Below are 25578 nucleotides of genomic sequence, written 5' to 3' on the forward strand. Positions count from 1 at the left end.
CCCAATGCCCTTACTGACTCATAAATTCTAAAATACCCTTACCACCCAATGCCCTTACCTACTCCTAAAAATAACCTCACTACCCATAACCACCGCTAAACCTTAAAAACACCCTTACCACTTAATACCTCTATCCACCCTAAACACTAAAATACCCTTACCAACTAATACTCTTACCCACCCCTAAACCCTAAAAACACTCTTACCCCAATACTCTTACACACCCCATAACACTAAAAATACCCTTACCACCCAGTACTCTTACCCACCCCAAACCTTAAAAATACATCCTTCCCTCCCAATATCCCATCCACACTAAACCCTAAAAAACACCCTTACTGCCCAATACCCCTACCCACTCTAAACCCTAAAAATACCCTTACCGCCCAATATTCTAATCCACCATGAACCCTAAAAACACCTTTATCACCCAATACCCTTACTCCCTCTAAAAACACCCTTACCATCCAATACTCTTATCCACTCCGAAACCCTACAAATCCCCTTACCACCCAATACCCTTACCCACCCGTGAACCCTAAAAGTACCCTTACCACCCAGTATTCGTACCCACCCAATACCCCTACCAACAGTAAACCCTAAAAACTCCCTTACCACCCAATACCCCAACCCACCATTAGCTCTAAAAGTCCCCTTACCACCCAATACCCTTACCCAACACTAAACCTTAAAAATACACTTACCTCCCAATACCCAACCCAACCGTAACCTAAAAATAGCCTTACCGCCCAATACCCGTACCCACTCAAACCCTAAAATTACCCTTACCAGCCTGTTCCCTTCCCCACCCCTAAACCCTTAAAATGCCCGTACCCTAATTGTATATATCTATTACCAACTGGTGATCGCCAGTATGTAGTTATAGTTAGGACCTAGTTTCCATAGGAAAAGGGTTTTTTGATTTGCCAATAACTTTGGCACAGTTCAGCGAATCTTCACGAAATTTTCAAAACTAATGGCCCGCTCAGGTCAGCTGTTGTCTTGAAAGTTTCGGGGTGATTCGTAAAGCGGGGGCTGAGAAAAAAGGGGGTCCCAAAACGTGTTTTCTCCATGTTAATTTTCATAGGAAACTTTAGACACAGCTACAGCCCGAACTGCAGAACGGAATTACACCAAATGTGGGCAAAAAGTAGCTTTTAATCCAGAAAGCACGCTTTTTTTAAATGGTGTAAATCCGCTCGATAGTTTTTGAGATATTTAAATATTTACAGATATCGATATTTGAGAATTGTGAAACTGATTGGCTGAACCCTCCAGATCACGAGCTTGTTTCTGATTGGCTGCCAACACTTCAAACCAGGAAGTGTTGGCAGACATTTTGTGACTCAGTAGAACCAAGTCACAAGAAAAAAGGTTAAAAAAAAGAAACACCCTGACCCCCTAGGCCTCAGACCCTCAGGGCCAAAAAAAGCATTTTTGTAAAAAAATATTTTGGTGGGATTCCCGAATCTTGCTGAAAAACAAATGAAGCGCTGTCTCCCACTCTTTGTTTTAATGAGCCCCTGGGTGGGCCAGGTCCCGGTGGCAATATGACAAATATATTCATCGGCCACCGCAGCCCCAGGGACCGCCTCTTCCCTGGGGCTTTTAATAAAATGCATGACAGAGGCTCCTGCCCCCCCATGCTGCCCCGGGGAAGGCCACCTCCCCGGGGCATTCAGTTATTTTGGGTGCCTCATGGGTCCCTCCAAGCCCAGGGACCGCCATCTTCCCGGGGCTTCAAATATTTATATTAAGTGTGGGGAGATCCTAACCCTCCACACTGCCCCGGGGACCACCACCTCCCCGGCCTTTAAATAAGTTGGGAGAGGGCAGCGTGGTCCCACTCCAGGAGCCCTAGATGGCCTTGGGGACCGTCACTTCCAGAGCCGGCTTCAGCAATGTCACAGGGGGAGCTGCATGTCAGCAGCTCCCCTTGCCCAAAAGCAATGCCGGCTCCGCAGGAGACTGGGAGCCGGCTGGAGCCACGGGGTCATTAAGGCTCCCCCCGCAGTCCTCAAAATGGGGCCAGGCCCCGGGGGATGGGTCCCCGGGGAAACAATTAGCCCAGGGAAGGGGGGCCACATGGCCCCCCTCCCGTGTAAATAGTAAAAAAAAGAGGCACTGCCCCAAATGATGGGGTCCCTGGGGCCAATAATGGCCTCAGGATTCTGGCCGACATGCCCGGTCTTAAAAATATTTTTTTAAATAAAAACCCAATATGTGGTCATGCCCAGGGGATGGGGTCCCCGGAGCCAAAATCGGCCTCGGGAGGGGGGCCGTTCAGCCTCCTTCCCGTTTTTTTTCTCCATAAATGTCGCAAGCCCTGGGGATGGGGTCTCCCAGGGCCCACAAAATATTGAAAGAAGGGGGGCCACACAGCCCCCTTCTGACAAAAAAAGCTGCCATCTCGCTGAGGCCCCACCCCCTCCCTGCACCACTCTACAAGCGCACCTCCTGGTGCATTCTGGGCTGGGGGATTAAGTCCCCTTGAATTCTAAGGGCCCTTAGGGGCCAACCAGCCCACTAGGTACCTCCAGTAAGCCCCACACAGTGGGATTGCTCAGAGGTGGTCCGAGGCCATGCCCCTTTTTACACCACTCTGCAAACGGGCCTCTTGGCACATTGCTAGTGGGGCGAAGAGGTCCTCTTGTGTCTTGAGGACCTTAGGTCTAAAGTGGACTTCATCTCTCAAGCAGCAGTGCGCCAGGAGAAGGAGGCGTGTTTGTACAGTGGTGTAAAAAGGGGGTATGCCCTCGGACCACTATCAGCAATCCAGCTGTGTGGGGCTTACTGGAGGTACCTGATGGGCTAGTTCGCCTCCAGGGACCCTCAGGATTCAAGGGGACTTAATCCCCCACCCAAGAACGTGTCATGAGGTGCGTTTGCAGAGTGGTGGAGAAAGAGGACGTGGCCTGTGTCCACCTGTCAGCAATCCCACTGTCTGGGGCAAACTGGAGGTATCAGGTAGGCTAGTTGGCCCCTAAGGACCCCCAGCAGCGAAGGGCACTTTAATCCCCATCCAAGAGCGAGCCAGGAAGTGTGTTTACAGAGTGGTGGGGAAAGGGGGCATGGCCTGCTATGAAAACTTTGCAATCCTGCTGTGTGGGACTTCCTGGAGGTAATAGGAGGGGTACTTGGCCCCCAAGGTTGACCTTGGGGGCCAACTACCTCTCCTGTTATCTCCAGTAAGTCCCACACAGTTGGATTGCTAAGAAGCCTTCGGAGGCCACGTTCACCTTTCTCCACCACTCTGCAAATGTGCCCCCTGGCACAGTACTGGTTGGGGGATGAAGTTCACTTTACTCCTGAGGGACTTTGGCGGCCAAGTAGCCCTCCTGGTATCTCCTGTAAGTCCTACGCAGGGGAATTCCAGAGCACTGGTTGGAGGCCCAGGCCCCTTTCTGCACCACTCTGCAAGCGCGACTACTACGTTATAGTTAGAAATTAGCATTTAAAAAACATTAGCAATTCACTGAAATAACCCTAGATTTCAGGGACGTTATACTTTTGAATTTGCATTTAAAAAAACCTTAGAAATTCACTGATAACACCATAGGCCATGCACAGCAGAGGGTTGGCAACAGGGCACGGCCGGGGCAGTCACCCTCCTGCACGCAGCGAATACCACGCTGTGCATGGGCATTTACTGTGCACAGTGTGGGGTTGGTTACGGAAACTGGCTTTCAGTCAGTCCCAGTTTCCAACTCCTCGCAGGCCATCACCCGAAGGCAGCCAACTCCACAGTACACATGACGTTTGGTTCTGCATTGCCTGGTGTTTGCTGCAGGGCCTGTCTGGCATCCAGGCCATGCTTCCAACTATTCAGCAGGCTGTCAACCCAACACTGCACCGCATTTAGTGTGCGCAGCACTGGGTTGGCCTTTGGGCCCCAGGAATCCCATCCCCTGGTGCAAAATCATATATATTATGGGAAGGGAAACGCACAGCTGCCTCCTGACTCTTAATTGGCCCCGGGGATGCCATCCTCTGGGGCAAGTTTCAATAAAAAGGGGAGTGCGCAACATGCCCTCCTCTCGAAGCTGTCTTGGGCCCGGAGATCTTATCCCCCGAATACAAAATCTAAGGGATGAGGTAGTGCAGCCTCCTTCCCATGCCTTGTATAGCTGCACTCCCCGAGCCCTCATAGGCACCTGGGACCTTGACCCCGGGACTGTTTTCTATATAAAAGGGGATGGAGTGCATGGCCCCCACCCCAAGACGGATCGAGCCCCGGGGACCTCCTCCCCGATCCAAAGCCAATTAAAAAGGGAAGGGGGAACGCATCACCCCTCTGCAATCCTTTTTGGACCCCGTAAACCTTATTTATCCCCGCGGACCAAATTTGATTTTTAAAAAGGGAAATGGTGTGCAGCTGCCCCCCAAGCCTTACTAGGATCCGGGGGACCCCATTATCCAGGGTGGAGTAATTGACAAACAGAGGGGGGCCACTTCCCCCTCACTCAGCCTAATTAGGATCCGGGACACTGGGGCTGCAATTTAAATACAAGGGGAGGGAGGCTGTGGCCCCCTCGCCCCAAGTCTTTATAGGCCCTGGGACCCCCTACCCTGGGGTTGTATCTTTTTTAAAAGGATAGGGGGTTTGCCAGCTCCATCTCTGGGATGGCGCCCAGGATATGGATTTCACTGAATGCTTTCCCGGTTTCGTTAAAAAAAGAACTGAAAGCGTTCCTCATGGCAAGACTCACCTAAACATAGACTAATGAATCTTGGAGACCAATCATTCCCTTACCATTAACCCTTACTTCGACAAGAGGCCTTCTTGACTTTCTAGGCATGCTATCTGACCCCGAACTAACTCAACCGTTATATGTTGTTCCTGTACTCTAATGCCTCACTTTGCACTATTTGTCATGTATTTTTGATGTGCCTGCATTTATTCATTTGTATATCCAGCCTGACTTAATGTAAAGCGCTCTGATATCCACAAGGATCTTGTTCACGCTATATAAGACCTTCATAATAAATACATATTTTTGGCCCGATTACCCTGCATTTTAAATAGGTGGATGCATCGGTGCCACCTGGGGCGCCCCCCACGCTCTACATTGGGGGCCATGGTGGGAGCCCCAGGGCACCCGCAGCCCCATCCGCCTCCCTGCAGGAGCACGACCCAGCATTGGTCCTGCCCAGAGGGAGTAGTTATTTATGCTGCTCCATCTAGGAAAGACCAATATATGGTACTGTTTACCTGCCTGCATCATTGCGAGCAGGGAAACAGGTCCCCGGTTTGTTGCCAAGCAGCAGGAGCATTTTTAAATGTCATTAAACTTTTGTAGTATCTTAATATATATCTTTAACACTCATAAACGTTTACGAAACAGCCACAATCACTGGATGATGTCATCAGTGATGTAATTTGAGATGTTATCAGTGATATCACTGACCATGTCATGGGTGATGTAATATGTGAGGTCAAAAGCAGTACATTACAGGGGCGCAAGATATAGTTAGATCAGGTAATTATAACTGATGAATTTCTATTGTTTTGTATGAGTGAAATATGGGCCTAACTATAACATCCCTCTAACATTTGTTTTTTCAGTGAATTTCTAAGGTTGTTTTTAATTCTATTTCCTAACTGTAACGTCCCTGTAACCTTTGGTTTTTCCAGTGAATTTCTATGGAGTTTTAATGTTATTTGATAACTATAACGCCCCTGTGACCTTAGGCTTTTTGTAGTGAATTTGTATGGTTTTAAATGTTATTTCCTAACTATAAAGTCCCCATAACATTTGCTTTTATAAGTGAATTTCAAAGTTTTTTAAATGTAATGTCGTAACTCTAACCTCTAACCTTTGTGACTGAGTGTATCAGTGGGTGTGTGAGTAAGCGTCTGAGTGTCTCAATGGGCGTGTGAGTGTCTGATTGTATCTGGGAGTGGCTGTATAAGTGCCTCACTGGGTGGGTGGGTGTGTGAGTGAGTGTGTGAGTCTGTGAGTGGGCGTCTGAGCATCTGAGTGGGTTTGCAAGTGCCTTCATGAGTATGTAAGTGAGTGCATGAGTGAGTCTGTGAGTGGGTGTGTGAGTCTCTGAATTGGTCTGTGAGTGGGTGCAGAGCCTCTGAGTGGGTCTGTTAGTAGGTGTGTGAGTGTCTGAGTGGGTCTGTGAGTGGGTGTGTGAGTGTCTGATTTGGTCTGTGAGTGAGTTGAGTGCATGAGTCTATGAGTGGTTGTATGAGTGTTCTAGTGGGTCTGTGAGTGTGTGCGTGAGTCTCTGAGTGGGTGTGTGAGTGGGTGTGTAAGTGTCTGAATGTCGTCTTCTGCTTTGTTTTCCTTTTCTGCTAGTTTTTCTGCCCTCTGTTTTGCCTTTCCTGCTAGTTTTTCTGCACACCGTTTTGCCTTTTCTGCTTGTTTTTCTGCCCACTCTTTTACCCTCTTCTGCTCTGTTTTGCCCTTTGTGTTCTTATTTTTCTGCCTTCTGTTTTGCCTTTTTCTGGTCGTTCTTGTGCCCTCCATTTTTACTTTTCTGCTTGTTTTTTTGCTCCCTCTTTGGCCTTTTCAGCTAGTTTTTCTGCCCTCTGTTTTGTCTTTCATGCTTATTTTTCTGCCCTCTGTTTTGCATTTCCTGCTTGTTTTTCTACCATCCGTTTTGCCTTCTCTGCTAGTTTTTCTGCCATCTGTTTCCCCACTTTTGCAAAGGAGGAGGAGTGCCTCGCAGCCTCCTCCCTGGACAGCCCTGCCAAGTACCACACATCTTGTATTAATGTAACACATTTTAATATGGTGTCCGGATCCCTGCAGGGTCAGCCATTTGTCAGGTACATCGCCTTACCAGTCCAACTGAAAGCATGCTGCAGAGTGAAAGGAAAACGAAGCTTGCACTCACTGACACTTCTGTATTTATATGACTACTGTGAGTATTGCTGTAGGTTTAAGGAGGGGCAGACTTTCCGTCAGCTTTTACTTGCAGTATAGTCCTCCACATTTCTTTGGAGATCTTGTTTAGACTGATTGTGCATATATCGTCCCGATATCACAGTTTGACACTTTATATGCATTTTAGTATGCATGACTATGAGTGCGCGAACCCGCCCCCACCACTACTTTTGTGCTGGGTTCCAAGAGATTCCATGGTTTGTACAGTAAACATTGTATGTAAAATGCCTTCTGATGTATCAGGCTTACCCCCTAAGCTGCCAAGTACCTTTAACTGGACTTGAGTTTGCATACGCTGAGGAAACCACCAAAGCTATGTGGTTTCTAAGTAATTACTTTTTGCTATATGCCAAGGTGTTCAAAGAGACTGTGGGGTTGGTTTCATGAGACAGCAGAAATATCACCAATAGCACTGAAGTTTGCTTTGCTTTGCTTTCCAGCCAAGATGGAGGAGTAAGCTGCAGAGAAACAGGTAGGAGGGAAGGACGATTAAACTCTTTTATAGCTATTAATTGTCACCTGTGTAACCCCTCCCTATTCACTGTCGCTAGCCCGTAGAGACTGGTGACATTTCCATATGTCAGTCTCCCTCTGATGACTTCAGAGCTGTTTGGCGGTTCTGATTCAGCTCTCATTTAACACAAAGCAGCATCACTAAAAAATTGATACTTTCCTCCAAAAACATCGAGGGGCAGATTTACAACTTCGGGTGTATCTCTGCAAATCAGCAGGGATGTGCCAGAATAGATGGGTCACACAATCCTCCCCTTGCGCGACCACGAATGCGTCGCATTTACTATGCGGCACACCATGGTGAAAGGGGGGGCAGATGCGTGACGCATGTTGTGGTGTACGGGCGGCACATTGCTGGAGTTGCGACGCAACTCCTGCAATGCACAGAGGCCGCCCATACTTAACGTGGTGCTTGAAGCATGCGTAAGGATTTGACGCAGTAGCGTCGTAAAAATGACTCAGTGAAATCTTGTAGATTTCACTGCGTCAGTTTTACGGGGCTTTCCTGCAAGGGAACGCCCACCCTGCGACAGAACGCCCACATGAAACCTGACGCAGGTTTCATGTGGCGCAGGGCTTTACAACGTGGCGCATCTAGACGTTATAAATAAGTCGCAACGTGGTGCATGGTTTACGCCGCCGCTGGGTCACAAAAGTGACGCAACAGCGGTGTAAAAGTGTCGCAAGGGGCTTGTAAATCTGCCCCCTAGTGCTGCAGCTAGTCAGAGTGATTCAATCAACACTTTGGGCTTGGTGTAGGCAGGCCCTTTAGAAGAAATCATAGCAGTGCATTATTGCATATTACTAGTGCTTTTTAACCCAGAAGAGGCCAGGAAAGGCTTTTAGTAAATCCTGGTGGTGTGGCAGGGACTAATGTATATGCACAATGAGGCCTGTCATGGACAGCACCCGGCGGGCCTCACAGTGACACCACTGCCACGAGTGGCGTTGGGAGTCGCAGTGTTAGCGGTTTGGCCCCTGTGGATCCTGGATGATGAGGTCCCCTTGTAGGCCCCACAGATGGTCATAATGCTGCTCAGCTTTGAAGCAGTTGTGGACCCTGTTGAGCCTGGTGAAGCAAGCACTGATGGCCTGTGGGACACCTTCTTCATCGAGCATAAAAAATGGTAACCTGTCCAAATGACTAGAGCGGTCGACCTCGAAGCCGGGAAACCGGGTTTGAGTGCCAGCAGGGAAGCTCAATATCCTGTGAATCTAGGCAAATCACTTAACCTCCCTGTGAATAACAAAATGAATGTGCCTGTCTGTAACTCAAATGGTGTTCATGTAAAGTGCTCTGATACCTTTGGGTCGAGTTTGAGCTATTTACGCCCCCCAAAAATGGAAATGATCACATAAAGTGAATTTATCAAAAAACGATGCATATGTTATGATGCATTTCTAGAGAGGAGACATACTCTTGTTTTTGAAAATCATTAGCAGGTGCTGGCTCACTCCCAGCACCGCCCACCATTGTTGTTTCGCTAAACAAGTTTGTTTTATGTATGCTGAGGAAAATGTGACAATTTCAGCAGATGCTGGTGTTTAAGTCTACAGCTCCAATTAAACCCGGTAAAAAGCACCAGAATGAAATGTACACAGTGTTCCTGGAAGCTATCCCACATTATGACGTGGACTAGTGTTTTACTGGGCAGCCAGGCAGGACAGCAACTTATCCCAGTCCTGCACAGACCTGTCATAATGCAACAGACAGCCGTTTTAACTGCATGCAATGCAGTGGAAGAGGTGAATTGTACATGTTATGACAATGGTCATATAATGATATGATTGCAATACAGAGTGAATATAAATGGCTGCAGGTTCAATGTATTATAACATCTTTGTGCAGAATGCAGTATCTGTATTTCTGGGGGGTGGTAACCTCATGAGGTGTGTGTTAAGTGGCAGTTTCTTGTCTGACCAACACCTTTGGCCTGTCCTGGATTATTAACTATGGTCCTTGTGCTTTCTAGGACTTGTAGTAGCATTTTATCACTGGCAGGCTGTTTCTTAACATTACCATGATTGTTACCATTTGGTAAGTTTTAAGATAGCCGCCTGCTGGTTAAGGGCGGCCCCACTAAATGTCATTACATTCCTTATTAGCATCAACAAAAGAGAATGTTTCTAAAGATGGACTATGCTTTACACCTTCTGTGCTGCAGCTCTTGCCTGTAATACCATGTACTATCCCAAATACATACATGATGACCGTTCATATGCATTTATGCACACATTCTGTACAAAGTGTGTGAACTGGAATTGCTTGTGCCACCCAACTCGATGCCTGGCTTTTCCCATTAATAAATAACGTATGGGCTTAAAAGTCCCAGAATTAAGGGATTAGTTAAACTCTGTGCTGGCTTGAAGCACCACACTTGTGACATGGATCACCTTGATAGATATAATGTGCAAATCATAAATATTGGTCTTTAATTATTTCACAGTGCTCTGGGGATATGAAGTTTCTCATTTGACTTTGGTTAACCGAGGTGACTCTGCTGTAAATTTGATTGGATGTCCTGTGTTTCTGCCCCTGGAGGAAACCAGACAGAGTTGCATTTATTATAACGTTACTTCTATATCCGTACGTTACACATAAGGGGGCGTTTTAAATCCTATCCTATTACATGAGCATGATATCTTGACTCCCCACGGAAAGACCGTCCGCCGCTTTTCCGCCCGGTCGACATGCCGACCAGGCGGAAAAGGGTTCTACATGGTGGCGGTGTCTAATAGACACCGCCAGCCATATTAGAATGTGTCTTAACAGATGCCTTTCCGTGGCGGCATTGCCACCACGGAAAGGCATGTTGAGTCTGCTTGTGGGGCCCATTGGTACCCCCCTGCAGTTCCATGCACAACATGGCAGGCACCGCGCGGTGCCTGCCATGTTGTGCATGGAAGTGCACAACATGCCTCCCTGGCATTGTGGCAACCGGTGCTGAGTGCACCGCCAACCACAATGTTAGGGATGCAGGATGCGCCCGCCAGTGTGGCGGGCGCATCCTAATGGCACATACGGAACCCCTGCCCTTATGGCGGCCGGTCCCTTGTTACGACAGTGTACGCCCACGATCCTAATGTGCCCCTTAGTGTTTGCTCCGACTTGGTAGGAGCTGTTACAGCTCCTGCCAAGTCAGAGCAAACAGCTATGTCCCGGGGTGGGCAACTCGGGACATAGCAGGAGCCGGCCATGGGGGGTGGTGGTCCCCAGGGCCATTATTGGCTCTAGAAGGGGCGCTGTGCAGCCCCCAACCTTCTGTATTGATTGGTTGCCCCCAGGGAGGTGGTGGTCCACCGGGCCTTATATGTCCCAGGAGGGGGACGGAGCGCCCCCTCCCATTGTTTAATATGTTTTTGGCCCCAGGGAGGTTGTAGTCCCCGGGGTCTGGGGTGGTCAGTGCAGCCCTCGCAAATTGTTTTAACTGCCCTAGGGGAGTGGTGGCTTCTAGAATCCCAGGAGGGGGGTGTGCAAAGCCCCCTCCCTTATTAAAAACATAGCCCAGGGAGGTAGTGGTCTCCGGGTCTTCTAGGATGCCCAGGAAGGGGGTCTGCGCAGCCCCTCTCCATTATGTAAAATAAAGCCCCGGGGAGGTGGTGGTCCCAGGGCTCAAAAAGCCTCAGGAGGGGGGCTTCTCCATTCATTATAAAATGCCCCCAGGTCCTGGCCCACACAGAGGCTTCTTGATAAACAGGCACGGGAGACCACACTTTTTTTCTTACATTTTTGGCCATGAATTGGCGAACTTTGTGAATTTTCTGCAATTTTTAAGAAAAAGGGATTCGTTTTTTTGCCCTGGCGGGGTACCTCTGGGATCCCAGCACCAGAGCTGGAGAGTTAGGGGATTTCTACCATGCCCCCTTTTCTTTTTTAGTGGCTATTTTGAGGACTCGGCTGAAGCCGAATCTCAAGATGGCTGCCTACACATCCTGGTTGAAGTGTTGGCAGCCAATTAGAGCTGTGCAGATCTCTACACAAGCTCGTAAGTATTCGAGAATTATTTGAGGTCACAGATAACCAAATTTGGATTTCCTTATATCTCTTGACAACTACTAAACAGATTTACACCAAATAACTGAAAGTGTGCTCTGCGGAACAAAATCTTCATTTTTGCCAAGTTTGGTATAATTTTGTCCAATGGTTTGGGTTGTAGTTGTGTTCAAAATTTCTATGGCAATAAACATGGGTAACACACTTTTTTTGAGCCCCCCCCCTTTTTCTAGTCTCTCGCTTGACGGATCACCCCGAAACTTTCCATGCACAGCAAGAATCACCAGCTCACTTTATTTGGAAAATGTCATGAACATATGTCAAGCGGCACGAAAGTTATTGGCAAAACAAAAAACGCTTTTCCTATGGAAACATTGGTCCAAACTATATATATATATATGTTTATGTGCCACTAGATGGTGCCAAATGTTATGTTTACATAGAACATAAAAACAACTGCTTTGGGGGCACATGGCAAAAATGGAAGTTTCTTGAGGGACTGCATTAAGTTTTGGCCCATGTCTCACAAACTGTTCTGAGAAGCCAGTGTACATCAGCAATCTGGGACAAGACGACTCAAAAGGCACTGCCACAGCTGTGAATCTAAGGATATGGAAAAATGCTATACATAAAGGTACCACAATAAACATGCAAAGTCAGCAAATAGGAAGTTTGGCACAGGCACGGTTTACATTTTCCCAGATTCGGGCACATGTCCATTTGACTCAAGAAAAATGCACTTCAAGGAATTTGCAGATGTTTCCGGCAATCACATACAAGGCTGTCCCACACCCTTTTGTTTGTAACATATGTGTAATGTACATTATCAGTGTATTACAAATGTGAAGGATTAGGATTTTGGCAAAAGTTGAACTGTTTCTGAATGCATTGTGCATATTCAGGCTAAATTACTATTTTTAGTGTGCTTAACAAGATTTTATACACTCTTATTTCGGGAACTGGACTAATCATTTCACTTCATTACTCCTCCAGGATATTTTGCCAGACATCCATTAAAATGTGAATAAAGTGCACAGAGAAGAATAGTAAGTGTATAGGCATATGTAAGTTAATCCCCTAAAACATTACTACCTTGAACTGCATGTCCTTAGCAACTTCTCTGACATTCTCTTAAATATACCCAACCTCCTAAAGCCAGTCAGAATTTACACCTACTGTACGTGTGCATGCATTACATGCTCTAATATTCCATTGTTTTGAAAAATTGTAATAACTTTCAGTGACCCATTGGCACTGTTGGGTCCTAAATTATGCTCAGACATGTGTAGACTACATTCTAGTTCATTTAAGTGGATAATGTATAATGTATTCATGTACATGTTATAGCTTTTCTATCTTTATTTTTTCATTTTATGTAGTGGTTAATTTATTAAACAAAAATTAAGTGCCAGGATTCAAACACTTCGCAGGGGTCCACTGCAGCTGGTACTACCAATAGCTGCAGACACGGGTGCAGAAAGTCAGTGCCAGCATTATCCATGTGCTAGATCCATCATTTAAAATAAATGCTACACTGATGAATTCTGCTAAAAAATACACAAACAGTGCCATAATGTGGTAGAATCCATTTTATATGTGCCGGTATTTGGAAATAAGTGCCAGTGCTGAGCACCGGCAAACACGCACTAATTATGCACTGGTTTTATGCCTCAACAATACTCCACCTTGCAGCAACTTTGGTGTGACAAACAAACAATATTGCAAATTGATGGAGGAAGCTGTTGGGTGGCCATACCCTGTTAGTGACAAAAGTATGGCATACCTACCAATTTACAAGGTGCCACTGTGTGACACAATACAACATCAATATCTAAGGCCCAGTCTCCTCCTCACAAGCTAAGATATTTGTTCAGGTTGGCAGGAAGGGTATGGTCATAGTAGAAGCTAGGGATATGTCATACCTTTACCTGAATTTCACCATAAATACGCTTGGTAATTCGGACCCCTGAGTTTGACTAGGATCATTACCTGAATCGCTTGATGTTTTTCTCTGTGACCTTAACAAAAATCACAATAGGGTAGATCTTCAATTTGATTAAGTCCTTTGCAATGCCCAGTTCAGCTTCGAGCAGACAGTGCTTATTCTGAAAAAATACAAGCATGAAAACAGATTACAATCCTGAGAGTGTGCATCTGAAAGCATCCGAGATGACGCATGCGCGGATGGTTCATGTATGGAGCATCCATTGTGAAGAAGGCAATGGAACATGGAAGTCCAATTACATGCGCACATTCCTAAGGGTAACAAATAGCATCCCAGAGGCATTAAACACTGCTAACAAGAGTGAAGAATGGATACTGCAGTGAATTTGAACGAAAATGCATATTTTTTCACAGTACAATGTATATATATTGTAAGCTACAAGGTAGCTACAGGAGCATGCAATTTACACATTTTTTCTGTTTTTTTATGCAGGCTTTCTCTCTCTGAACTAACATGGCATTCAGATCGCCCTTAGACAAAGGAGGGAAACGGAGCATATTAGGAGATGCAAAACCGAAAATAAAAAAAAAACGTGTTGGCGCTATGGAAACATTTTCACAGTCCTTGCCACACACATTGGTATTGAGAAATACATGCGAGTGGAGTTGAGTTTTATTCATTCTCTCATCACTCCATTGCACTGTAGCCTTCTTAGTGGTGGGGCTGGATGCTGAATCATGTGAGGATCCTCTTTACAAAAAAGTTAATGTCCAATGGGCCACCCTACATGAGAACGTGCAATATAGCATTATGCTTTTGCTTTAGGAGTCTGTTGTGCTGTTGTTGAAAAATATTCTCATGGGGCAGGGATTGCAATTTAAAAAATGTAAAATCATTAAACCATACACACATTCTTATAATCCACACTCACTGTGGAAAATGTGTCTTCTGAAATCAAATCATGTTCCACTGCTAATTTCAGGCACCTCATGCATATTTCAGACTTATCACAGTACTGTGATTTCATAAAAATGCTTTTGCTGACATAAAAATAATATCAAAGTAAATACTTATATTTTTGAATCTATTATTATTTTCTTCACATTTTAACAGTATTGCTGTGGGTTCTCCTTTCCTTAATGCTGTGGTAACCCTACTTTTCCCCTGCCCACTCCTGTGGGAGAGGCACTGAGGAAGGGAGGCTAGGTGAAAGAACACTTTTTTTTTTAGTTCACAAATTTTGTATTGGGAGTTTAAGAAGTGATCAGCATGTAATACAATCGTAATACAAAGTAAAAGGTTACATAAAGGATATAAAGAGTACACAGTGGCGGCGAGCTCAAAAGAATCATGAAATGTGCATAAGAAATTATACATAAGAAATTATATATATAAAAATAATATATAAGTACGTTGCATCAATGCACTGATATGAAGGTAAGTCTGCAAGTAAGCATACATATCATATTAACATATTAACAGCATTATCATATTAACGTAGATTCATCAGGCAATCATGGTGGTTTGTGTAAGTCAAAGTATTCAGTGAGGTCCAGAGTTTCCTATGAGGGGGCGCTAAGGGGTAGAGGCCAGGGCTATATTATCGGCTCCTCTGAGATTGGAGACCCAGTTAAGCCAGTAGGGGAAAGAGGCTTTACTCGTGTCTTTCCAATTATTCAGTATAATCTTAACTTGGGGAGAGGGGCTGGCTGAACGGCTAGGGCGCCCGACCTCGGACCTGGGGATCTGGGTTCGAGTCTCGGTAACGACGCCAAAAAAAAAAAAATCCTGTGATTCTGGGCAAATCACTTAATCTCCCCGTGCCTAAAAAAAAAAATGAATGTGTGTCCTCATGTAAAGTAACTGGTGCTATGTAAAGCGCTCTGATACCTGATTCAGTTCGGGTCTAGTTCGCGCTATATAAAACTCTGCAAAAAAAAAAACGCCGCAGTCAGTAGTAGGTCAAGTAGGGCTTTGTCATTATCATTGAGTGTGATGGCTTTGGTAAATTTCAACACGAGGGTTGAGAATTCTCTCGGAAGCGAGACATGTAAGACGTTGGAGATGAAATCAAAGATTCTGTCCCAGTAGGTGGTGACACATGGGCATTTAATTATTAAGTGTTCGAGGTCCCCACTTTCTTCCCTGCAATTCCAGCAGGTGTCGTCGTCCCTAATGTTATGTAGGAATAGCCTCTTAGGCGTCCAGAAGGCTTTGTGGAGTAGCCAGAACTTAGTTTGGGAAAGAGAGTGCTGATTTTGTGACGTGTGGTGGAATCCCAAGTCCTGGCCCACTCTATTTCTGAAGTTGGTGTGGACGAATAAGATTCCCAAAATAATCTTAAGGAGTCAGTCAAGGTGGAACTTTGTGGGCGGATTAATTTGTAGATTCTCGAAACTTGATGGCCAAGTCTATTGAGCGTAGTGAGGAAGCCAGGGAGGGAGGGGGTGAGATCACTTAAGTCTGCCTTTGTGAGTGCTACTTTGATGTGTAAAAAGTTAGTTCACTTGGCAGCGATTTCTCGCTACAGACGCTCGGCATCTGGACCTTTTCTCTGGTCTTCAAGAATAATTAAACAATTTCTCAAGGGCTTGTTTCGAGTCTACCCCTTCTCGCACAGCTCTTGAAGGATCCCTTTGAACCAATTCATCGTACAGACATAAAATTTCTTTCATGGAAGATGGCTCTCCTGCTTGCCCTCACATTGGTGAGACGCATTGGGTAATTGCAAGCTCTCACAATACAGGAACCTTTTCTCCAATTCAAGAGAAATACTGTGATTTTGAGTACTAACATACCCAAAGGGCCTTCAGACTTTCACCTAAATGAACCAGTGATTCTCAAGTCTTTCTTTCCTCAACCTTCCACACCAGCGGAGAGGTCACTTCATTCTCTGGATGTGCAGCGGTGCTTGAAATTTTATTTGGATCACACCAAAGGGTTTCGTAAATCTTCACAATTATTCATTGCTTTTAGTGGTCCTCGCAAGGGCCTTCCACTTTCAAAGCAAAGTATTGCAAGATGGATTTCCAGTGCTTTTCTATATTGCCACTCAACAGCGGGTAAGCCGTTGGACAGCAGGATTAGAGCACACTCCACAAGATCCGTGGCTTCATCTACAGCTCTCTTCGCGGGAGTACACATCAGAGACATTTGCAGACCTGTGACTTGGAGCAGCGTGCACACTTTTACGAAGCATTACTGCTTGGAATCCTTGACACAGGAAGGCACAGCTGTCGGCCAGGCAGTCCTGAGGAACCTCTTCCACTAATTGGTGAGCTTTCCCTACTATGCCTCCTTCCTTTTTTATGCACATTTTGTGTTTACTGTCGATACAAATTGTTATTTCGGTATATATTTTACTTCTGCTTTCATGATGGTACAGAGGCAATCATGTTTCTTTTTATGTCACAAAATGTGCTTTATTTCTTCCTGCTAGCTATTCTGATACAAGCTATGGGAATCTATGAAAGTTCCAATACTGGGGCAAGAAAACAAGTTACTTACCTGTAACTTTGGTTCCCCAGTATTGGTAACTTTCATAGATTCCCATGCGCCCACCCTCCTCCCCTGGGAAAGCTCAGCCTACAGCAGATGTGGTTATTGTTATACAACGGCTACGAAAATCTGAGGCTCTGAGGTTCCCTCAGGAGGGTTCTCTGGGGTGAGGCTCCTCTGATTGGCTGAGGCTTAGTTTTGGGTTTTTTTACAAAAAGAGGCGGATATGCTACAAAAGGGAATGAGGCCTAGGCCTTTTTCTTTCTCTTTTGTACCTACTGCTATGTTATTTTTGTTACCGAGACTCCCATTCCGACGACGGGGAATGATACAAGCTATGGGAATCTATGAAAGTTACCAATACTGGGGCAAGTTAAGTTTTACTATATATATTTCCACATATATGTAACTTGACGATATATATCTTCAAGTAATGTAAATCCGGAGTCAAGAATGTTAAAGTTAAACTTCCCTATTTGCACTCACCTTCTCGATATTCTTTTCCTCAATATTTTGGACCCGATAATCTGTCCACATGATATTTGTGTTTCCGATATTCTGTCACTAATCCAGGGGCAGCAGATGTTGTAGTGTGCTGAACATTATGAGGCCAGATGTTTGGTTAATGAGATTGTACTGGGTTGGTCATATGAGGCAATCCTTGTACACAAGCGGCTACGCTGTACATATGAAGCTGCACTGGCATACAAGGCAGTCACTGGATATTTGAGACTGCACTAAGCACTTGAAGCTGCAATGGGCATCAAAGGCACCATATGTCATATGATTCTATACTTAGCATGAGAGGATGTTTCTGGACGGGATAATGGACTTTGCATATGCAAGCTGTAGGAAGAGGCAGTTGGCATGTGTGGCTGTAGCTGAACATAAAGGATAGTGTTAGACCCGGCATCCTTGTCATGGTTTTCACGCTAATATATTGCCTTAAACCATCATGTTTGATTACTTCATTTTTGCTGGCTTTAGGATTCTGCACACTTTACCACTGCTAACCAGAACTTAAGGTCTTATGGTCTCTCCTTAAAACATGGTAGAATTGGCTCATAACCGATGGCATCTTTAATTTACTTGTAAGTCCCCAGTAAAGTACCACTACCTATGCCCAGGGCCTGTAAATTCAATGCTACTAGTGGGCATGCAGCACTGAATGTGTCACCCACCGAAGTAGCACTTTAAACATGTCTAGGTCTGTTATTTCGACCTGACAAAATAAACCTTCCTTTTTCAAACATATAATCATCCCAAGGGTAGGCCTTGGATAGCCCAGAGGGCAGAGGGCAATGTTTTTAAAAAGTAGGACATATACTTTTAAGTTGTACATGTCCTAGTAGTGAAACACTCTACTGTAAGGCTTGCCTCTCCTATAGAATAACATTGGAGTTGCCTTATTACATTTGACAATCTGTAACAACCAAATGGGAACAGGTAGCTCATTCATGTTTGGTGTCTTTGGAATTTTAATGAAAAAAACCCTTCCTTATGGTAAAGTCAGATTCGAAAAATTACGATTCTGAAAATGCAATGAAAGTTTGTACTTTTCTGCCTTTGTGCCTGCAGCCTGTCTCTGGATCATGTGACTGGGTTCAGCTAACAGTTGGGCTCTGTTTATTCCTCCTAGACAGCCTCACACAATAGAGAGCATAGGTGTGCCTGAATGGGCCATCACTGGTAGGATGGGAGGGCGGAGCAGGGCACAGCCCCAGTTATACTTCAGTATGGTGTGTCCTGCCTCCACACAAAAGGCGGCACACCCCCTTGTAGTTAGCTTGGAGCCAGGACAGGGAAGGCAGGATGCCTGCTGACTTTAAAGGGAAACCTCTAAAAGCTGCTCCCACTTCAAAAGAAGGCCAATGAAGAAGGACTGCGGTGCTGCTGAAATGATGCCACTCTGCTGGACTGCTGCTCTGAAGGACAGCGACCCTGCTGTGCTGACCTGCTGCCCTCTTGCCTGGGTGAGGACTGAACCTGTACCGGAGTGATTCCAAGGGCTAGGTGGCTGGTCTCCTGACTTGAGCCTCAGGGATAGAAGGCTCCATCAGCTTTGACCTCATCACCTGAACTCTGCCATCTGTGAGTCTACCCTGCCAAGTGATGCCATCCCAGTCCGGAACCCTTGAAAGTGGGCCTAAAATGTTCTGCCAGCCTCAGTGCATCCAGGAGAACCTACGCTTCCTCTCTGTTGCATGTCGCAACCCCAAGCATAACCGACACATTGTCACTGCTGCATCGATCTTCCCTATTGCAAAGACCTGCATCGCATTGCAGCCCACTGTCTCATCGGAACCACCGCTGCACACGCATCCTCGGTACAGGCCCCTGCATCCCTTGTTGATGGCAGTCTTGACAATGTCATTGGGCTCCGCATCGCACCTCCTCAGAACTGATGCATCGCCCTGACTGGGCGATGAATCCTTGATGGCGGACTTTTCAGCGACATCCCTCATCGATGGGGTCCTTGATGGCGATGCAGGACTTCGCATCACAGACCCTCTGCATCTCAGAACTGACGCATAGCTTTGGCTGCGCAATACAACTTTGACGTAGACTCTCGCATCGCACCACAATCCAGGATTTATAGCACTTTGTTCAGCTGATCTAACTGGGTCTTTGTAGCTGGTCTGCGCTCCATCACGGTCAGACTAAACTTGTGATTTGGTCCCGGGCCAGTGCGACCATATATTCACAGTTGCTCTTCATGTTTTTTGGGGTTACTTTCACTGAAATCTTTAAACTTACGTTTCTCCGATTTATTGAATTTATGTTGTTTTGGTCTTGTTTTAGCTATTAACAGTTACTAATTTGCTCTAATCTGGTGTGGGATCCTTTTCGTGTGGTGTCTTCACTTTATTACTGTTTGGAGTCTGGAACAAAACTTTACATATTGCCTCTAAGTTAAGCCTGACTGTTCTGTGCCAAGCCACCAGAGATTTGAGCACAGGATCAATTAGGGTTGGCTGATGCCTCACCCTGACAAGAATTGTGGTTTCTGCTTGACCGGGGTTCACACCCCTGTCAACAAACAACCTAATTTCTTGCATATGTGAAGGATAATTGAGGCTCTGCTGTACATTGGAGGTTGAGGCACTTATGGGATGTTTCAGAATTTATGAGGCTGTTACTGGTCATGTGAGGCTGGACAGGGTACATAAAACGGTTCATGCATATATTACACACAGCTGAAAAACACATAAGGAAGCAGCTGGACATTTGAATTGACACTGGGGATCTGAAGCCACTGTACACATGTATTTGTACATAAGTGGCTGTAAAGGGATTAGGATTCTGTAGATTTGTATTAATTTAAATTGTACTCAGCCAGGGCAAATTAGTCTATAGGAGCACTTGTGATATTGGAGCTGTATACTGGGAACAGAAGGTGACTCTTTGAGATGGGAGTATCTTCTATCTAGGGCATAGACATTTGCTTCTCAGCAAAACAGTCTGTACCTTTGTGTAATGTATACCAGTATTTCCAGAGCATAGATCTACGTGAGGATCCTACAATGAAACCACTGTTGGTGCATAATGTCACTCCTGCCATGTATCTAGGATGGATTTTGTTTGTGCTTCGCTTTGGCAACCCCCCGCCTAGAGGTCGATGCTGTTGCGCGAAGAGGTGACCGCCAGATCTTCGCAGTGAATCGCAGTGCGAGTAGTGAGGTCTTGGTGTGAACAGCCCCATCTTGGTCACGAAGAACTCATACGCATGAATAGAGCTCCCTGAGTTACACCAAGGGTCCAGGACCTGATATGTATCATCCGGGGGTTGGAAATTCACTTTGACTGGGTCCAGGGGATGGAGCAGGATGTTGGGAGCCTTTTATGTCCCTGAGGCTCAGATCAGGAGGCCAGCAGACTAGCCCCTGGTATCACTCTGTTGTCCTGGGTTCAAGGGTGAAGTTGCAAGTCCAGTTCTCTTCTCACTCAGGCAAGAGGGCAGCAGGCAGCAAGTCAGCACAGCAGGGTTGAAGTTCCTGCAGAGCAGCATTGCAGCAAAGTGGCAGCCGTTCCAGCAGCACAGCAGTCCTTCTTCCTGGCAGGGCACCACAGGTCCAGGAGTGTACTGGAGAGTTGGTGTCTGAAGTTAAATATTTATAATAATGCTACTAGTGGGGCTGATGCACGGATTGTCGCACCCACATGAGTAGCCTTTCAGACATGTCTCAGACTACTACTGCATAGGCTGTGTGTGCAGTTTTAAACTGCCAGGTTAACCTGGCAAGTTAACCTATTTGCAATTGCCAAACCTTCCCTTTTAGTACATGTAAGGTACCCCTAAGGTAGGCCCAAGGTAGCCTCATGGGCAGAATGCAGTGTATTAAAGAGGTAGGATGTGCTTTTGAGTTCCACATGTCCTGTAAGTCAGAAACTGCTAAATTCGTTTTTCACTACAGCAAGGCCTATCTCTCCCAGACGTTAGCATTGGAGCTGCCTTGTTACACTTTACAAGTGTATCTTTCAATTGGTAAAAGATATAAAATTGGAATTTGGTGTCTCTGTACTCACAATTTAAAAACACATTTTTTTGTAGTGAAGTTACTTTTTCAAATGCAGGTCTGAAAATGCCACTTTTAAAAATTTGGAATTTTCTTACTTTAACCATTCTGTGCCTCTGCCTGGCTCTAGAATGCACGTCTGGGTTGGATAACAGTTGGGCTTTGTGACTTTACTCTACACAGTCACACACAAAGGGAGCTGAGTGGTGTCCTGCATATCCTGATGGCCCATCACCAGGCTGATGGGCCTTCCTGAGCTAGAGTGGTGGGAGAAGTTCACACTTGCACCTGAATAGGACTTTGCCTGTCCCAACACAAAGAGCTGTAGTGTGTCTGGAGCCAGGGCCAGGAAGGGCAGGGTCTTGTGCACTACAAAGACCTTTCTTTTAAGTCTCCCTTTTTCAAAGGCTACAATAGGTGTAAGTACTGGCCCTCTGACACTATATACTTAGTTTTGGACTGAGGACATTCTGTTAGGAAGGAGAGCTGCTGTATTGCCAGGAGGGACTGCCACTTTGCTGCTTGCTTTGCTGTGTTTGTCTGCTGTCTGCTGCTTCTTGCCTGGCAGTAAGAGGACTGGACTTTGTTCTCTGCATCCTGCTTTCTAAAGTTTCCCCAAGGGCTTGATTTGTGCTTGCCTCCTGTTGGAAGTCTCAGGGCCATCAAAAACTTCAACTGCATCTTGCTACCAGCACCTGGGTTCCTCTGCTGTGAGTCCTGCTTTTTCAAGTGGAGCAAAATCCAGTCCCGGGCCCTTTGAGGTGGTTCTGGTGTTGCAACCAAGAAATGGATGTATTGACTCCAAGCATTACTTTTGAACCGGTAGATCCCTCTGCACCAATGCCGTAATACCCACTCACTGAGCACACGGCGCAATGCAAAGACCGTAATGTTCAACGCAAGCCCCAACATTGCCGCATTGCCTCCCAAGTACCTCCGCTGCATGAGTCTCGAACCCCGCTTCACTGAAGTCTGTGGCGCACCGCTTCAACTCCGACGCAGTGCATGTGGTCTGGTTGTTCCACATCGACACTGTGAAATCGATACACCACACTGTGACATTACTGCATCATTGGCACAGCGTTGCCTTAAGGACTCGAGGTCTTGGTCCTGCAACCGAGACCTCACCTGCAATGCTTCCGCATTGCTCCATCCCCGGGTGTTAGCGGCACAACGTCCCTGCACTGCATCCAGGACCCGATGCATCACTTTTCTACAGTGACCTCTCGCCTCTTTTGCACAATGCAAGATCCCTGAGCAATAACGACCCAACGACCTTAGCAGTAAGGAGTCGGCGCATCACCTGCCATAGCGACGCCTCACCACCTCTGCGTCTGCGCATCGCACTGTCTTTGACTTTTGACACATCCAAGCTACTGTACTAGGGTATGTGTGACTCCTGTAATCGGCCTGCGCTCTATCGCAGTCAGACTGAACTTGTGGATTTGTTCTGGTCAAGTGCAACAAGATAGCCCCAGTTGGAGCTATTGTTCTCTAAGCACTGTGTTATGACTTAATCTTTAAAAATGCAAACCTTTACTTGTGTATGCAGTATTTTTGTCATTTTGGTCTTGTTTTACTCAGATACATATTGTCTATTTTCTAAACTGGTATGGAATAATTTTGTTGTGTTTTCACTGTGTTTCTGTGGTGTGTGCACAAATACTTTACACATAGCCTCTTTAGTTTAGCCTGACTGCTCTGAGCCAAGCTACCAGAGGGTGAACAAAGGTAAACGTGGTGAATACTACACTTACCCTGAGTAGAGCATGGGTCCCTACTTGAACAGGGTGTAAACCACTGCCATCTGGAGACCCCATTTCTTACTACCATCCTAAGGCTGACAGGTCTAACACACGCCCACAACCCATGAACCATTGGAGCTTTTCAAGGCAATATCACTGTCTGATGGGAAAAATAGCACAGACACATTTGTGCAGCAGGGGTAAGATCACAAATGGTCTGTTTATGCTTCTGGTGACATTGGTGGCTTTGACACACATAAAGTATCCCAAATGATAGAATATGGAATAATAAATCTTTAATCGCATCACTGAGGAATTCTGCTTAAAAAAATAGACACATAACACCTCTATGTGGTGGATAAATATGTGCTGGTGAACAGAAAAATGAGCTGGTGCTGAACACTGGCAAAAACCAGTACAACATTAAGCGCTAGCAGTCCTTAAATTGTTTAATAATAAGTGCCGGGTCCCAAAATTTTCTTCAGAAGCACCTCTATGGTGCTGCTGATTGTTGGGATTCCCGAATACCAAGACTATCTCGTCTGGATTTCTCCTCATGTCTCTTTTTTGCCAACACTATTCACTCCCTGCCCTTTTATATCACTCATGCAGATTCTTTCTCATCTCTGGTTTCCCCATTTGTCACTGTGTTCTTATATTTCCCTTTTTCCGTCTTCCTCTCTTTTCTGGCTTTCTCGTTCTTGTCCTGCACCAGTCTGAATATGAAAAATAAGCCCCAGTCCCCAAAAATGGGCGCCAGTGGGCCACTTCAGCAACCACCAGCTCAAATTAAGCAAGTGGTGGGAGTTTTGACCCCTTGTTCCACCATTTGCCTTTCAACACCCTATTTGCTGCTGAGAGCTACCAGTAGACCTAGGAGTTGGAACTCATAAGGCTCAAGAAGATGTTTACCTCCTTATTGTTCGGCTTCCTTACATTTTCTCAACAAAGAGAAATTGAATGATTCAACAAAATAAACATGGCCCTTCGAATTGTGGAGACATTGCGTATGCCCTAAAATATAAGCAGTATTAACTCTGTTTTCCTAGACCGAATGCACTAGGACTCAAGCAATGAGTGTAAACAATGGCTGATGGTAGGTAAGGTATAGAAAGTAATGTCTATGTGGGAAAGGCATCAATAAAACCTTAACTGTTCAATATGCTTGAAAATGTTTCCTAAACTCTGCTTCAAACTCCAGCCTGCCTTTGAAGTGCTTTACAAGTTTCCTTTCAGAATATTTTTACTGTGACCATCAGCTTTTTTAATCTTGGAAAGTGAATAAGTAGTTGACAGATATGTGGACATCATGAGTCTTAAATCACCAGCCTGAGCAGGAGCCAAGGTCTGAGAACTCATCACTAAGAAGCAGGTAAGACAAGGTACCTCTGGCATACACTTCCAGAGCCAGACGTGGTGGATAATTTATATTGCAGCTGAGGACAAAGTTTCAAGAGAGCTTTTTGTCCGACAGTCTAACTAAAAAAAGAGTTAATCTAACTCCGCCCAATGACGTGCGAATGTCCGTCTCCGGAGACTGATTTAGAGTTCAGTGGTACACGAATAATCCTCCAATTTCTGGACAAAACCAGGCGTGGCCAGCACAGGTAAGAGCAGTGGGGCGGTAAGGTGGGGTAGGGCAGCTGGGGGGGGGGGGGGAGAAGTGGACAGACAACAGGATAGGTGAAATTGAATACTAAAATAAATAAAACCACTTACCTTCGCTCGTCGCATCGCCGAATCGGCCATGCGGCGAGTGCAAGATAAGTGGTTTTATTTATTTGTTTTATTTAATTTTACCTATCACATCTTCTGTCCATTTCCTCTTGATGGAGCAAGGTTTCATACGCAAGGAAACTTGCTTGGATTCAATCCTCTCGAAATAACATGTAACTTATTAATCAACATGTTTGTATTACTAATAATTGCACTACACAACATTTTTAGTATCTAGGGGAAGCTTTCCTATGTGCTTTTACTAACAGTAACTCGAGTGACTTAAAATGGTCGCCGAAAACGGGGGGACTCATCTGCGCATGCGTCTGTCACATCTATGTGGTATGACGTCTTTCTGCTTTTGGTGGGAAATCTTTGCAGCTGCGCACTAGTGCCAAAATGGCCACTTCATGTTTCACACCCTGATGCACCTGCTACTGCTTGAACTAAACTTTGTACGTTCTGCTTAACTATTAATGCTATAGATAAAATAAAGTAATGGGGATAGAGTTGAAATAAGTGGTATACAGTGCGTTCATTTATTTTCGCATTCTAATGTGTTTCTCTTTGACTATATTAGTAGCTCGTCATTTGGGCCTGAAAGGTGGCTTGTAATGCCGTATTGAAACTGCACTGCACATGAACCAAAAGTGATGAGAAACCTCGAGCAGGGGCATTGAACTAATGCCAATGCCAGTCTTGCCTGCGATGTTCTTGGAGATTTGACCCCATGAACTGCCAAGAGGAAGAG

The 25578-nt window shown here is 45.6% G+C and overlaps 1 protein-coding gene across 5 annotated transcripts in view; it reads right to left on the bottom strand.

Moving 5' to 3' along the window:
* The window catches only part of CARD11 (caspase recruitment domain family member 11), a 1114500-nt gene that overhangs the window by 3181 nt on the left and 1085741 nt on the right, over positions 1 to 25578 (bottom strand). For all 5 annotated transcript variants that reach the window (XM_078664998.1, XM_078664996.1, XM_078664999.1 and 2 more), the window contains exon 23: positions 13396 to 13511. In XM_078664998.1, coding sequence (XP_078521124.1) covers positions 13396 to 13511 — 116 coding nt within the window. The remainder of the gene's footprint in view (positions 1 to 13395; positions 13512 to 25578) is intronic.

Source organism: Lissotriton helveticus, chromosome 10 (assembly GCF_964261635.1).
Source record: "Lissotriton helveticus chromosome 10, aLisHel1.1, whole genome shotgun sequence".
In the NCBI taxonomy this organism is placed as follows: domain Eukaryota; kingdom Metazoa; phylum Chordata; class Amphibia; order Caudata; family Salamandridae; genus Lissotriton; species Lissotriton helveticus.